This window comes from Xenopus tropicalis, chromosome 6 (assembly GCF_000004195.4).
Source record: "Xenopus tropicalis strain Nigerian chromosome 6, UCB_Xtro_10.0, whole genome shotgun sequence".
NCBI lineage: Eukaryota > Metazoa > Chordata > Amphibia > Anura > Pipidae > Xenopus > Xenopus tropicalis.
In genome coordinates, this window is record NC_030682.2 from 7,590,815 (window position 1) to 7,607,726 (window position 16,912).

Consider the following 16,912-nt stretch of genomic DNA (forward strand, 5'->3'; position numbering starts at 1 on the left):
CTACACTATAGGCGGTGCCCTCTCCCCCTACACTTTAGGCGGTGCCCTCTCCCCCTACACTATAGGCGGTGCCCTCTCCCCTACACTATAGGCGGTGCCCTCTCCCCCTACACTATAGGCGGTGCCCTCTCCCCTACACTATAGGCGGTGCCCTCTCCCCCTACACTATAGGCAGTGCCCTCTCCCCCTACACTATAGGCAGTGCCCTCTCCCCCTACACTATAGGCGGTGCCCTCTCCCCCTACACTATAGGCGGTGCCATCTCTTGCCACACTATAGGCGGTGCCCTCTCCCCCTACACTATAGGCGGTGCCCTCTCCCCCTACACTTTAGGCGGTGCCCTCTCCCCCTACACTATAGGCAGTGCCCTCTCCCCCTACACTATAGGCGGTGCCCTCTCCCCCTACACTATAGGCGGTGCCATCTCTTGCCACACTATAGGCGGTGCCCTCTCCCCCTACACTATAGGCGGTGCCCTCTCCCCCTACACTATAGGCAGTGCCCTCTCCCCCTACACTATAGGTGGTGCCCTCTCCCCCTACACTATAGGCGGTGCCCTCTCCCCCTACACTATAGGTGGTGCCCTCTCCCCCTACACTATAGGCAGTGCCCTCTCCCCCTACACTATAGGTGGTGCCATCTCTTGCCACACTATAGGTGGTGCCATCTCTTGCCACACTATAGGCAGTGCCCTCTCCCCCTACACTATAGGTGGTGCCATCTCTTGCCACACTATAGGCAGTGCCCTCTCCCCCTACACTATAGGTGGTGCCCTCTCCCCCTACACTATAGCCAGTGCCATCTCTCTTACAGCCAAGAAGCAAGAGGCAATGACCAAGGACGGGTTCCTTATTTACCTGCTGTCGGACGATGGGAATCTCTTTAACGCCGCGCACCGGAAGGTCTATCAGGACATGAAGCAGCCCCTCAGCCATTACTTTATCTCCTCCTCCCACAATACCTACCTGATGGAAGACCAACTGGCAGGCCCAAGCAGTACGGAGGCCTACATTAGGTAAGTGCTACTGGGCCAATACCTGGTCCAAAATATTATGTCACTAGTATCGGTATATATACAGTTTGTATGTTTTAAGGGAAAAAAAAACCTGAAAACAAAATTTCCCAACCTGCCCTGTAACTTTCTGCAAAGAACTGACTGTTATGGTTTGGCAGAAGCCCCACAGCCCCATCTGCTGGTGAGAGCTGGAATAGCAGAGGATGTGCAATCGAATGGGGAAGAGCTCAGCCATTTTGTTACCTTTTTGCTCAATGTGTTGTTTATACAGGGCGCTGTCGAAGGGCTGTCGCTGCGTAGAACTGGACTGCTGGGACGGCCCTAACTCAGAGCCCATTATCTATCACGGTTACACCCTCACGTCCAAGATCCTCTTCAAAGATGTCATAGCAGCCATTAAGAAGTATGCCTTCAAAGTAAGTCACAGGTCTGCCCAGGGCAGCCATGCACTAATCAATTACATTGGTCACAATTAGTTCTGTAAACTTGTGTTTGCATCAGGTAACCCATAGCAACCAATAGTATGTTTGCTTTAACTCAGGGTTATGAGCAAACTTGGCTGTTCCTGCTGAATTGTACTTGGTACAGGGGAATCCCTATGTGCCATAGTTTTATGGTATCTCTCTGTACAGGCTATGAGCAAACTTAGGGGGCTGTTCCTGCTGAATTGTGCTTAGTACAGGGGAATCCCTATGTGCCATAGTTTTATGGGATCTCTCTGTACAGGCTATGAGCAAACTTAGGGGGCTGTTCCTGCTGAATTGTGCTTAGTACAGGGGAATCCCTATGTGCCATAGTTTTATGGTATCTCTCTGTACAGGCTATGGGCAAACTTAGGGGGCTGTTCCTGCTGAATTGTGCTTAGTAACAGGGGAATCCCTATGTGCCATAGTTTTATGGTATCTCTCTGTACAGGCTATGAGCAAACTTAGGGGGCTGTTCCTGCTGAATTGTGCTTAGTACAGGGGAATCCCTATGTGCCATAGTTTTATGGTATCTCTCTGTACAGGCTATGGGCAAACTTAGGGGGCTGTTCCTGCTGAATTGTGCTTAGTACAGGGGAATCCCTATGTGCCATAGTTTTATGGTATCTCTCTGTACAGGCTATGAGCAAACTTAGGGGGCTGTTCCTGCTGAATTGTGCTTAGTACAGGGGAATCCCTACATACCATAGTTTTATGGTATCTCTCTGTACAGGCTATAAGCAAACTTAGGGGGCTGTTCCTGCTGAATTGTGCTTAGTACAGGGGAATCCCTATGTGCCATAGTTTTATGGTATCTCTCTGTACAGGCTATGGGCAAACTTAGGGGGCTGTTCCTGCTGAATTGTGCTTAGTACAGGGGAATCCCTATGTGCCATAGTTTTATGGTATCTCTCTGTACAGGCTATGGGCAAACTTAGGGGGCTGTTCCTGCTGAATTGTGCTTAGTACAGGGGAATCCCTATGTGCCATAGTTTTATGGTATCTGCTGATTGCTAGTACAGGGGACCTATGTTGCCATAGTTTGGTATTCTTACAGGCTAAGCAAACGTAGGGGGCTGTTCCTGCTGAATTGTGCTTAGTACAGGGGAATCCCTATGTGCCATAGTTTTATGGTATTCTCTGTACAGGCTATAAGCAAACGTAGGGGGCTGTTCCTGCTGAATTGTGCTTAGTACAGGGGGAATCCCTATGTGCCAAGTTTTATGGTATCTCTCTGTACAGGCTATAGCAAACTTAGGGGGCTGGTTCCTGCTGAATTGTGCTTAGTCAGGGGAATCCTATGTGCCATAGTTTTATGGTATCTCTCTGTACAGGCTATGGGCAAACTTGGGGGCTGTTCCTGCTGAATTGTGCTTAGTACAGGGAATCCCTATGTGCCATAGTTTTATGGTATCTCTCTGTACAGGCTATGGGCAAACTTAGGGGGCTGTTCCTGCTGAATTGTGCTTAGTACAGGGGAATCGCCTATGTGCCATAGTTTTATGGTATCTCTCTGTACAGGCTATGAGCAAACTTAGGGGGCTGTTCCTGCTGAATTTGCTTAGTACAGGGGAATCCCTATGTGCCATAGTTTTATGGTATCTCTCTGTACAGGCTATGAGCAAACTTAGGGGGCTGTTCCTGCTGAATTGTGCTTAGTACAGGGGAATCCCTATGTGCCATAGTTTTATGGTATCTCTCTGTACAGGCTATGAGCAAACTTAGGGGGCTGTTCCTGCTGAATTGTGCTTAGTACAGGGGAATCCCTATGTGCCATAGTTTTATGGTATCTCTCTGTACAGGCTATGAGCAAACTTAGGGGGCTGTTCCTGCTGAATTGTGCTTAGTACAGGGGAATCCCTATGTGCCATAGTTTTATGGTATCTCTCTGTACAGGCTATGAGCAAACTTAGGGGGCTGTTCCTGCTGAATTGTGCTTAGTACAGGGGAATCCCTATGTGCCATAGTTTTATGGTATCTCTCTGTACAGGCTATGGGCAAACTTAGGGGGCCCCAAGGCAGAGGCCCCTCATTATAAACTCACTAATGTCCCACTGAGGGAGCCTATGGGGTGCTGGTTCCAGTACTGGGTATAAACCAGAAGTTCTATGGAAAATAATCCTGTATGAGGGTTCCAGCCCTTGGGGTATTTAACCCCACCTCACTTGTGTGGCCCCATGTAGTCTTTTTTCTCCCCTTTGCAGACTTCTCCTTACCCTGTGATCCTCTCGCTGGAGAACCACTGCACCCTGGAACAGCAAATCAAAATGGCCAACCATATGAAAAGCATTCTGGGAGATATGCTCCTGCTGGCGCCGCTCGAGGGGAAGCTGAAGGAGTTCCCATCCCCAGAGGTGAGACCGGACCCTCATTGAGCTGTTGGGCCGGGGCCCCTTCTCATGTTAAACCTTGCGCAGCGATGAGAACAAAGTCTATAAAGAGAAAGGAGCAGAGAGTAAGTGCCTGATACAGAGGGGAAACCCAGAGATGTACAATATGGATCCTTTATATCCGGCTGCAGAATAGCTTGCTGCCACCTTCTGTCCATAATGAGTACTGCATCGTAATTGTCCCCCATAACTTATACAGGTATGGGACCTGTTATCCAGATTTCTTGGGACCCTGGGTATTCCAGATAAGGGATCTTTCCGTAATTTGGATCTCCATAACTTAAGTCTGCTAAACATCATTTAAATATTGAATAAACACAATAGGGCTGTTCTGCCCCCAATAAGGGGTAATTATATCTTAGTTGGGATCAAGTACAGGTACTGTTTTATTATTACAGAGAAAAGGGAATCATTTAACCATTAAATAAACCCAATAGGGCTGTTCTGCCCCAATAAGGGGTAATTATATCTTAGTTGGGATCAAGTACAGGTACTGTTTTATTATTACAGAGAAAAGAGAATCATTTAACCATGAAATAAACCCAATAGGGCTGTTCTGCCCCAATAAGGGGTAATTATATCTTAGTTGGGATCAAGTACAGGTACTGTTTTATTATTACAGAGAAAAGGGAATCATTTAACCATGAAATAAACCCAATAGGGCTGTTCTGCCCCCAATAAGGGGTAATTATATCTTAGTTGGGATCAAGTACAGGTACTGTTTTATTATTACAGAGAAAAGGGAATCATTTAACCATTAAATAAACCCAATAGGGCTGTTCTGCCCCCAATAAGGGGTAATTATATCTTAGTTGGGATCAAGTACAGGTACTGTTTTATTATTACAGAGAAAAGGGAATCATTTAACCATTAAATAAACCCAATAGGGCTGTTCTGCCCCCAATAAGGGGTAATTATATCTTAGTTGGGATCAAGTACAGGTACTGTTTTATTATTACAGAGAAAAGGGAATCATTTAACCATGAAATAAACCCAATCGGGCTGTTCTGCCCCCAATAAGGGGTAATTATATCTTAGTTGGGATCAAGTTGATCCAGGGACTGGTCCGATTGCCATCTTGGAGTCAGGAAGGAATTTTTTCCCCTCTGCGGCAAATTAGAGAGGCTTCAGATGGGGGTTTTTTGCCTTCCTCTGGATCAACTAGTAGTTAGGCAGGTTATATATAGGCATTATGGTTGAACTTGATGGACGTATGTCTTTTTTCAACCCAACTTACTATGTAAGTACAGGTACTGTTTTATTATTACAGAGAAAAGGGAATCATTTAACCATGAAATAAACCCAATAGGGCTGTTCTGCCCCAATAAGGGGTAATTATATCTTAGTTGGGATCAAGTACAGGTACTGTTTTATTATTACAGAGAAAAGGGAATCATTTAACCATGAAATAAACCCAATAGGGCTGTTCTGCCCCCAATAAGGGGTAATTATATCTTAGTTGGGATCAAGTACAGGTACTGTTTTATTATTACAGAGAAAAGGGAATCATTTAACCATGAAATAAACCCAATAGGACTGTTCTGCCCCCAATAAGGGGTAATTATATCTTAGTTGGGATCAAGTACAGGTACTGTTTTATTATTACAGAGAAAAGGGAATCATTTAACCATTAAATAAACCCAATAGGGCTGTTCTGCCCCCAATAAGGGGTAATTATATCTTAGTTGGGATCAAGTACAGGTACTGTTTTATTATTACAGAGAAAAGGGAATCATTTAACCATTAAATAAACCCAATAGGGCTGTTCTGCCCCCCAATAAGGGGTAATTATATCTTAGTTGGGATCAAGTACAGGTACTGTTTTATTATTACAGAGAAAAGGGAATCATTTAACCATTAAATAAACCCAATAGGGCTGTTCTGCCCCCCAATAAGGGGTAATTATATCTTAGTTGGGATCAAGTACAGGTACTGTTTTATTATTACAGAGAAAAGGGAATCATTTAACCATTAAATAAACCCAATAGGGCTGTTCTGCCCCCCAATAAGGGGTAATTATATCTTAGTTGGGATCAAGTACAGGTACTGTTTTATTATTACAGAGAAAAGGGAATCATTTAACCATGAAATAAACCCAATAGGACTGTTCTGCCCCCAATAAGGGGTAATTATATCTTAGTTGGGATCAAGTACAGGTACTGTTTTATTATTACAGAGAAAAGGGAATCATTTAACCATTAAATAAACCCAATAGGACTGTTCTGCCCCAATAAGGGGTAATTATATCTTAGTTGGGATCAAGTACAGGTACTGTTTTATTATTACAGAGAAAAGGGAATCATTTTTAAAAATTAGAATTATTTGCTTATAATGGAGTCTATGGGAGATGGACTTTCCGTAATTCAGATCTTTCTGGATAACGGGTTTCTGGATAAGGGTTGTCACTCAGCCCCCCAAACCCTTCTACAATCTCCCCCGTGTCGCCCTTATCGCAGTTACACCCTCTTTATAATGGCAATTTTTGTTTTTTTGCCCCCAGGAGCTGAAGGGTAAAATCCTGGTGAAGGGGAAGAAGCTGAATAAACTGGAGGAGAGTGTGAGGCGGCAGAGCGGCAATGGGGGGGCGGAGGCCGAGGATGTGTCCGATGAGGACGAGGCGGCGGAAATGGCGGATGAAGCTGTCAGATCCAAAGTGCAGGAGGCCAAGAGGAAGGTAAGTCCCTCGGGGGCTGTAGGTGAATCTCCTCTGTGACACCAGAGGGGCACTTCTGTGGGGGGAGGGGCACTTCTGTGGGGGGGAGTAAATCTGTGGGGGGGAGGGGCACTTCTGTGGGGGGAGGGGCACTTATTGGTTTATCCCCCCCTCATGTATTGGGCACACACCTTCTAACTGGGCATCAGTTCACAAAGAGCCCTCGCTATTGGTTGGCAGGCCAAGCTGAAACTGGCCAAGGAGCTGTCGGACACGGTCGTGTACTGTAAGAGCGTGCACTTCGGGGGCTTCGACTACGCGCTGGAGCACCAGTCCTTCTACGAGATGTCGTCCCTCGCCGAGGACAAAGCCCTGAAGTTGGCCAATGACTCAGGTGGGGGTCATTCTCTTGTCCGACGAGGGGCACAAACAGCCCCCGACTCTCTTTCTTGCTTTGCCTTCTGACCTCATGTTTAGGGGAAATTGTCGTTTTCTTACTTAGGGAAGAATTAGGGTTCAGCTCCTTGGGGTGTCAGCGGCCAGTAGGTTAAATGGTTGGTCCATTACTGGTCTGATACAGGGTGAATGGGGGGCTCGGGGGGGCTGGCACATTACAGGAATGATTGGCGGCATAGCTCCGTGTATATTCTGTTTAACCCCTGGGCTGCTGGGGCTCAGTCGGTGCCGGCAGTTCCTGCTGTCGATGAAATTGAATTTCCAGCCCCCCCCAGTAGCCAGGGGGTGGGATGTAAGTGCCACGGGGGGGGGGGGGGATAAAAATACAGATTTAGCAAATCTACAGCAGCCATTACATTGCTCATCTGTTAGGGGCTGCAGCAGTGCTGCCCCTCGTGTTACTATTGGACAGTCTTGTCACCAATCAGAGCTGGGGATTCCCCTACCGACCCCCCTGCTGAGTTGCTTGATAGGCAGGATCGGCAGTCACATGGTGTGATGGGGATTGAACTCCAGTGTTGTGTGACCTCATGGTGTGATATCACTGTGTGACCTCATTGTGTGACATCACTGCGTGACTTCATGGGGTGACATCACGGTGTGACCTCATGGGGTGACATCACTGTGTCTCCTCCCTGACCAGGAAACAAATTCATCAAGCACAACACAAGGCAGCTGACCCGGATCTACCCCGACGGCTTTAGGACCGACTCGTCCAACTACGGCCCAGTGGAATTGTGGAACGTGGGCTGCCAGATCGGTACGGTACCAGAACCCCACGTGGGATACTCTCCTGTGTAACTCACACGGGGCAAAGGAAGGGGAATAATCACTTTCTCAGTCTGGGACGAAGAACACAGAGGGGGGGGGGAAACTAAGTCCATACACTGGCACTGACTGCCACCCCTAACTGCCATGGTATTAGGGGGAATTCAGGGATACATAGAGCCCACTCTAGTCCCACTATGTATGTACTATTTATTGAGGGCAGTCATGTCAGTAAGGGCCCCGCCCCTGCTGTTAAATCATATTATGGGATACGATTGGTGGGATATTATTGGGGTTATGTAATAATAGTAAGTAAGTTTGCCCGGGAGCAGTAACCCATAGCAACCAATCAGCAGGCAGCATTTACTGGTCACCTGTTTGAAAGCAAACATCTTATTGGTTGCTATGGGTTACTGCTCCTTAGTGGCTTTCATTACATATGGTGGTAAGTGAGCCGTATGGGACTAACTGGGAATCTGTCCCTCTTGGCAGTGGCTTTAAATTTCCAGACCCCCTGCCCAGAGATGGACTTGTATCAGGGCCGCTTCCAGGACAACGGGGCCTGCGGTTACGTCCTTAAGCCCCAGTTCCTCAGGCAGTCGGACTCCAGGTTCAATCCCAGGTCCATCCAAGATGGAGAATGGTGGACCCCAAAGAAGCTGCATATTATGGTAACGTACTAAAAATTTCCCAATTGGACTTCACCTGTATATATAGCACAGTGGCCCTAATGTACCCCCTATTGTAAAATATAAGGATATTATAAGCCCCCGAGGAGTTCCTTATAATATATAGTGAATAAAGTACCCCCTATTGTAACATATAGGGATATTATAAGCCCCCGAGGAGTTCCTTATAATATATAGTGAATAAAGTACCCCCTATTGTAACATATAGGGATATTATAAGTCCCCGAGGAGTTCCTTATAATATATAGTGAATAAAGTGCCCCCTATTGTAACATATAGGGATATTATAAGTCCCCGAGGAGTTCCTTATAATATATAGTGAATAAAGTACCCCCTATTGTAACATATAGGGATATTATAAGCCCCCGAGGAGTTCCTTATAATATATAGTGAATAAAGTGCCCCCTATTGTAACATATAGGGATATTATAAGCCCCCGAGAAGTTCCTTATAATATATAGTGAATAAAGTGCCCCCTATTGTAACATATAGGGATATTATAAGCCCCCGAGAAGTTCCTTATAATATATAGTGAATAAAGTGCCCCCTATTGTAACATATAGGGATATTATAAGCCCCCGAGGAGTTCCTTATAATATATAGTGAATAAAGTGCCCCCTATTGTAACATATAGGGATATTATAAGCCCCCGAGGAGTTCCTTATAATATATAGTGAATAAAGTGCCCCCTATTGTATCATATAGGGATATTATAAGCCCCCGAGGAGTTCCTTATAATATATAGTGAATAAAGTACCCCCTATTGTAACATATAGGGATATTATAAGCCCCCGAGGAGTTCCTTATAATATATAGTGAATAAAGTGCCCCCTATTGTAACATATAGGGATATTATAAGCCCCGAGGAGTTCCTTATAATATATAGTGAATAAAGTGCCCCCTATTGTATCATATAGGGATATTATAAGCCCCCGAGGAGTTCCTTATAATATATAGGGAATAAAGTACCCCCTATTGTAACATATAGGGATATTATAAGCCCCCGAGAAGTTCCTTATAATATATAGTGAATAAAGTGCCCCCTATTGTAACATATAGGGATATTATAAGCCCCCGAGGAGTTCCTTATAATATATAGTGAATAAAGTGCCCCCTATTGTAACATATAGGGATATTATAAGCCCCCGAGGAGTTCCTTATAATATATAGTGAATAAAGTGCCCCCTATTGTATCATATAGGGATATTATAAGGCCCCGAGGAGTTCCTTATAATATATAGGGAATAAAGTACCCCCTATTGTAACATATAGGGATATTATAAGCCCCCGAGGAGTTCCTTATAATATATAGTGAATAAAGTACCCCCTATTGTATCATATAGGGATATTATAAGCCCCCGAGGAGTTCCTTATAATATATAGGGAATAAAGTGCCCCCTATTGTAACATATAGGGATATTATAAGCCCCCGAGGAGTTCCTTATAATATATAGTGAATAAAGTGCCCCCTATTGTAACATATAGGGATATTATAAGTCACTGAGGAGTTCCTTATAATATATAGTGAATAAAGTGCCCCCTATTGTAACATATAGGGATATTATAAGCCCCCGAGGAGTTCCTTATAATATATAGGGGATAAAGTGCCCCCTATTGTATCATATAGGGATATTATAAGTCCCCAAGGAGTTCCATGACCATATAAAGGGATGAGGCTGAAGGGCAAGGGCTTTTATACAGGTCATGGAACTCCGAGGTGATTTCTAATATCCCTATATGTTACAACAGGGGGAACTTTATTTATTATAATATACAAGTTTTAGTGAGTCATGTGACAGAGATGACATCACTAAGTGGCGTTTATAAGAAGATAATTTACAGTCGATCCCATAGGGAAATGGCTAAACTGTATATTATATAGATATAAATATATATATATGTCAGTTGCCCGTCGGGTTTACTTTCCCGTCGCTGTGTGCGCAGGTGATCTCTGGGCAGCAGTTACCGAAGGTGAACAAGAAGCCGAGCTCCATCGTGGATCCGGTGATCAGAATGGAGATACACGGGGTGGAACGGGATAAGGGCCACAAACACACGCAGGTCATGAAGAATAACGGTGAGAACCGGGGAACCGCCTTGTAAGAGCGTGTGTGATGTTTCTGCTCAGAAATGAAGTCAGTGGGCGGGGAAGAGTCCCCTGAGGTTTCTCTGGTCAGTTCTAAGCACTGGGACATCCCAGGACTTTCCTCTGCTCAGGAACCTTATTTTGGCTGAAAATGAACAGCAGGTGGCGCTGTAGTTTCACATTCATTATATTAGTCATGTGATATCTAGGAAAAAACGAATGCAAAAGTGCTCAGGGGTTTATAGCAGAAATCAATTGGTCAGCGTGTGATTGGGCCACACGAGTTGTGAGAACTGCTGTGAGGGGAAGCCACTCCCATTTCTGACCACAAACACACTCAGAAGGTCCGAACTGACCAACTGTGATGTGATTGGATCGTAGCCCCCCTTGTATGGCCGGCTGATATGCGCCCAACCCACTGCATTATGGGAAGTCCTTTGCCAAGGTTCTCCTGCCCAGTTGTGGGTCTGTTTCACCCCAATGTCCCCCCTTTTCTTCTCGCCAGGGTTCAACCCAACGTGGAACGAGAACTTTGAGTTTGAAATTGACGTCCCGGCGCTCGCTGTGCTGCGCGTTGTGGTGGAAGACCATGACGCAGCGACGCGCAACGACTTCATTGGCCAGTTTACGGTGCCTCTGACCAGTCTGAAACTGGGTAAGTGTCTAGCGGTGGCCAATAACTACCTCAACCTCGCCCACCTGTCTGAATAGGGAGTGGCCTTGAGCATCGTCCAATGGGGCTCTGTACTTAACCACCTATAGTCTTCTTCTTGCACTGACTCCTCCCCTTTATAAATTTTGTGCAAATGTGGCCTTTAATCCCTTTTAACGCCCACTTTTCTCTCCCCCCCAGGTTACCGCCACATCCACCTGCTGTCCAAGAGCGGCGACCAATACCCCTCGGCCACGCTGTTTGTGCACGCCATGCTGGTCGAGCCGAGCAAATCCTGAAATCATTCCCAGCATTTTATAATTCCATTTTAATTTTTTTTTACATTTTATTTTTTTATGACCATTTTAGTTGATAGCCGGAATGTCATCCTTTCTGTTTTATTCTGCTTTTATGTATTTTTATTCTTGAATTTACCTTTGTAAAGCCAGAAAGGTGGGTAAAGCCGCCAACCTGCCCCCTAGGCCTCAGTAGAATAAGGACAAGGAGTCCGACCTGCAGTTTTCTGGCTGTTGAACTACAGCTGACGCCATTGGACGCCTGAAGGGGCTGCTGGGAATTGTAGTTCAACAGCATGAAGACTGCTGGTTATACATCTCTGTGCCTGTTACACGTCATTGTTGCTCTTAGTGAAGTGAAGGGGTTAATGCTCACTAGAATTGCGCGTAGGTGCAGCTTCTGTTGCAACCAATCAGCTCTTAGTGTTCAACTATAAAGTGCTGTTAGGGAAATGAGAGCTAATACGTGATTGGATGCACCAGGATCTGTGTTTTATCGCCATGTAATTGTCCATTAAGTGCCCCAGGCTGTGCCGCTTGTGCCAAAGCAAATGCCTCCCCCTTAGGGCAATATAACCAATAGGAAACAGGTAGAAGAGGGAGCCATCTTTAGAAGGAAAATATATTTCATTGTAGCACATTGTGCCCTTCAAGCCTATATTTGCCCTTTCTACCCCTCTAGAATATGTACCCACGTGCCTTTGCCATTTGGTGCCTGAGCCGCGTATACCGACCGAAAAATTGCTCTTAAAGGGAAAGTAGACCTCCAAAACAAATTAATGGAAACATTTTCTCTAACTTTTTGCTAGTTTTCAAGATATTAGCAGTTTGTTACACTACTTATGTGATACATTTGAAACCCGCAGCACCACCTGCTGTCCACTGGGACTGACTGCCTGGGCATCGTCTGTAATAATGCAAGTTCCCATAATCCTCCAGTGAGCGGAGGGGTTAAACTGCCTGGTTATACCCACATAGGGGCAATAAAGACCCTAGCCTACAACACTAATGGGGTTATGTAATAAAAGGCACTATGTTTGCCCAGGAGCAGTAACCCGTAGCAACCAATCAGCAGGCAGCATTTACTGGTCATCTGTTTAACAACAAAAATCTTATTGGTTGCTATGGGTTACTGCTCCTGGGCAAACATAGTGCCTTTTAATACATATGGGGGTAAGAATATAGATATAGGTGTCCGTCAAACACTGGTAATGTTCCTGGAATAGACTTACTTTGCACATAGAAATTCTCTTTGCCCCGTGGGGCCCAGTACCAATAGGGGCCCAGTACCAATAGGGGCCCAGTACCAATAGGGGCCCTTGTGATTTAGTGGGCAGTCAGTACCCCAGTAATGATGGGGCCTATAGCGTATTGATTGGCCGAGTAATTGGGACACTCGTTCTCCTTTAGTGTATTAGGTGGGGGTGCTCAGACCTGGTGCTGTTATTGGGCCACAGGGGCCCGTGCTGTTATATTGGCCAGTTTGGCCGATCGGCGAGTGGGAGGGACCTGCAGTACTGTCGCTTCTGATTTGCCGAACCCAAAACACTCCCCCCCAATAGATCTCAGTCTGTCAGTGGCCCCTGGCTGGGGGTTTCATTTGCCCAGATGCTCAGGAATATTATTGGCCGCCCCGGCCGATGTGCAACGCCTCCATTTTATTAAACAAATTCCAAGTGCAAAGATTTCTATATTTATAGTTTCTGATCCTACACTTTATAAATGTAAATAGTGATGTGTGTTTTATATGAATGGTCCCCCCCAGGGGGCCGCTGGGCACGTGCCTTCATTTTGAGAAAATTTGCAATTGGTCTTCATTTTTTATTATTTGTAGTGTTTTTATTATTTCAAATATTGTTCAGCAGCTCTCCCATTTGGAGATATAACCGTTATCTGGTTGCTAGGGTCCAAAATACCTTAGCAACCAGGGAGTGGTTTGAATGAAAGACTGATATATGAATAGGAGAGGGACTGAATAGAAAGATAAGGAATAAAAAGTAACAATAACAATAAAACTGGAGACTCACAGAGCAATAGGGTTTGGCTGCCGGGGTCACTGACCCCCGTTTGAAAGCTGAAAAGATTTGATAGAAGTTTAAAAAACTATAAGAAATAAATAAAGAAGACCAACTGAAAAGTTTCAAAGAATAGGACATTCTATAACGTACTAAAAGTTAACTTTATGCAATGAGTGCCCCCCCAGTAACACAGTAGCCCTGGGCTTGGGCCCCAAGGCTCGGCCGCCGTGCATGCTGGGAGGGGCTGCCCAATCGTGGCTAAGGGTCTCTGGCCGCTAAACATGGATCCCTATATCTGTGCCGTTACTGTTTGTACACAGGGAGAACGTGCCGCCGACTGTGAGGGTATTTTAGAAATAACCTTTTATAGAGATTTTATCACTTTGTGTAAAGATTGAAATTTATGTCGTGGTCCTTATTGGTCGCCTTCTGCCGAAGCCGAGGGGCCAAAACGTTGTTATTCCTGTTCCTCAGCGCAGGAGAAACACATTGGGAAATAAATGTTTGTTGGACCGTTCCTTCTGCTTCCTGGTTATTTTGTCTCTCCGGCTGATTGGCCGATACGGAGAATGCGCAACCACGGGGGCGCTATGGAGCTGTATCCATTGGTGTGCAGAACGGCAGGAATTATAGGGAGAAATCACGTTTAATCATCAGTATGACGTAGAGAGTAATATTCTGAGACAATTTGCAATTGGTCTTCATTTTTTATTCTTTGTAGTTTTTGAATTATTTAAGTTTTTGTTCAGCAGCTATCTGGTTGCTAGGGTCCAATTTACCTTGGCAACCAGGGAGTGTGTTTGAGAGATTGATTGATATATGAATAGGAGAGGGGCTGAATAGAAAGATAAGTAATAAAAAGTAACAATAACAATAAAACTGGAGCCTCACAGAGCAATAGGGTTTGGCTGCCGGGGTCAGTGACCCCCATTTGAAAGCTGGAAAGAGGCAGAAGAAGAAGGCAAATAATTTAAAAAAACTATAAAAGATAAAAAATGAAGACCAATAGAAAAGTTGCTTAGAATAGACCATTCAAGTCCTGTTAGGATTTGTTGTGCCTCCTGTTCATCACTAGGGGGCAGCAGATCCTTCCCCCTATTGGGCACCTGTAATAATACAAGAGTTTCTGTTTATTAGGCTGCAGTTGCACTGGGCTTGTGAGTGGGGCATTTGGTCTTTGGGGGGAGGGTAAAGCCTTTATCTACAGATGGAGCAAGCGGAGTGCTGGGTTTGCTGGCCTGTCTGTAGTAATGCTGGGCGCCCAATGATTGTGTGTGAGTAAAGCCCAGTGTTACCTGATAACTGTGTCCCCAAGCCCGGATTTGTGGCGAGGCCACAAAGGCCCGGGCCTAGGGCGGCATACACATAGGGGGGCATGCCGCCCCGCCGCACGCAAATTTTAAAATTTTGCTCCCATACGGAGCAATGGGGACCTCTCCCCACTGCTCCGTATGGGAGTTTTAACTTTGGCGCCTGCGCATTAGCGCAGCGGCAGGGGAGGAGGAGGTGGTTTGCGCATGCGCGCTCGCATGGCGGGTGGGGGCGGTAGGGGGCGCCGAATGGGGGCGGCCTCAGGGTGCGTCATTTAGAAATCCAGCGCTGTGTGTCCCTTTTACTGATTCTATGGGGTTATTCCACATCTCACCTAAACTATGGCACATAGGGATTCCCCTGTACTAAGCACAATTCAGCAGGAACAGCCCCCTAAGTTTGCTCATAGCCTGTACAGAGAGATACCATAAAACTATGGCACATAGGGATTCCCCTGTACTAAGCACAATTTAGCAGGAACAGCCCCCTAAGTTTGCTCATAGCCTGTACAGAGAGATACCATAAAACTATGGCAGCATAGGGATTCCCCTGTACTAAGCACAATTCAGCAGGAACAGCCCCCTAAGTTTGCTCATAGCCTGTACAGAGAGATACCATCAAACTATGGCACATAGGGATTCCCCTGTACTAAGCACAATTCAGCAGGAACAGCCCCCTAAGTTTGCTCATAGCCTGTACAGAGAGATACCATAAAACTATGGCACATAGGGATTCCCCTGTACTAAGCACAATTCAGCAGGAACAGCCCCCTAAGTTTGCCCATAGCCTGTACAGAGAGATACCATAAAACTATGGCACATAGGGATTCCCCTGTACTAAGCACAATTCAGCAGGAACAGCCCCCTAAGTTTGCCCATAGCCTGTACAGAGAGATACCATAAAACTATGGCACATAGGGATTCCCCTGTACTAAGCACAATTCAGCAGGAACAGCCCCCTAAGTTTGCCCATAGCCTGTACAGAGAGATACCATAAAACTATGGCACATAGGGATTCCCCTGTACTAAGCACAATTCAGCAGGAACAGCCCCCTAAGTTTGCTCATAGCCTGTACAGAGAGATACCATAAAACTATGGCACATAGGGATTCCCCCATACTAAGCACAATTCAGCAGGAACAGCCCCCTAATTTTGCTCATAGCCTGTACAGAGAGATACCATAAAACTATGACACATAGGGATTCCCCTGTACTAAGCACAATTCAGCAGGAACAGCCCCCTAAGTTTGCTCATAGCCTGTACAGAGAGATACCATAAAACTATGGCACATAGGGATTCCCCCGTACTAAGCACAATTCAGCAGGAACAGCCCCCTAAGTTTGCTCATAGCCTGTACAGAGATATACCATAAAACTATGGCAGCATAGGGATTCCCCCGTACTAAGCACAATTCAGCAGGAACAGCCCCCTAAGTTTGCTCATAGCCTGTACAGAGAGATACCATAAAACTATGGCACATAGGGATTCCCCTGTACTAAGCACAATTCAGCAGGAACAGCCCCCTAAGTTTGCTCATAGCCTGTACAGAGAGATACCATAAAACTATGGCACATAGGGATTCCCCTGTACTAAGCACAATTCAGCAGGAACAGCCCCCTAAGTTTGCTCATAGCCTGTACAGAGAGATACCATAAAACTATGGCACATAGGGATTCCCCCGTACTAAGCACAATTCAGCAGGAACAGCCCCCTAAGTTTGCTCATAGCCTGTACAGAGAGAAATAAAACCCAAACTCTGTTCTCAAAATGTTTTATTCGATCATATAATATCATTATCACTGAATAGAAAGTCACAAGGATAATGTCACCTTCAGCCCTAAGCAAAGTTGTGGTTTATTGAAAAACCCCGTGTATAGTTGCAGTTCTACCCAAGAGCGGGAGCTGCCATTTGCTTTATGACACTTCCCATAAGCAGACGAACGAGCACCTCTAGATGGATAAATAACTATGGCAGCGCCCGTAAATACAAATATGAAATGTAAGGAAGGTTCCGCCCTCGTACCATGTGACTCCTGTTATATCATAATATCTCGGGGGGGAGGGGCAATATTATTATCATTCAGAATTGGCAAAAAGTGACCCCACATATAAAC

General features: G+C 45.6%; 1 protein-coding gene across 2 annotated transcripts in view; it reads left to right on the plus strand.

Moving 5' to 3' along the window:
* plcd1 (phospholipase C delta 1) overlaps positions 1 to 13,119 on the plus strand; it is a 56,936-nt gene extending 43,817 nt beyond the window's left edge. For both annotated transcript variants that reach the window (XM_031903738.1, XM_031903737.1), the window contains exons 6-15: positions 814 to 1,015; positions 1,287 to 1,431; positions 3,684 to 3,833; positions 6,370 to 6,543; positions 6,763 to 6,916; positions 7,622 to 7,738; positions 8,239 to 8,417; positions 10,380 to 10,512; positions 11,027 to 11,176; positions 11,375 to 13,119. In XM_031903738.1, the coding sequence (XP_031759598.1) occupies positions 814 to 1,015; positions 1,287 to 1,431; positions 3,684 to 3,833; positions 6,370 to 6,543; positions 6,763 to 6,916; positions 7,622 to 7,738; positions 8,239 to 8,417; positions 10,380 to 10,512; positions 11,027 to 11,176; positions 11,375 to 11,472 (1,502 nt within the window). In that variant the 3' untranslated portion in view covers positions 11,473 to 13,119. The remainder of the gene's footprint in view (positions 1 to 813; positions 1,016 to 1,286; positions 1,432 to 3,683; positions 3,834 to 6,369; positions 6,544 to 6,762; positions 6,917 to 7,621; positions 7,739 to 8,238; positions 8,418 to 10,379; positions 10,513 to 11,026; positions 11,177 to 11,374) is intronic.
* The last annotated feature ends 3,793 nt before the right edge of the window (positions 13,120 to 16,912 follow it).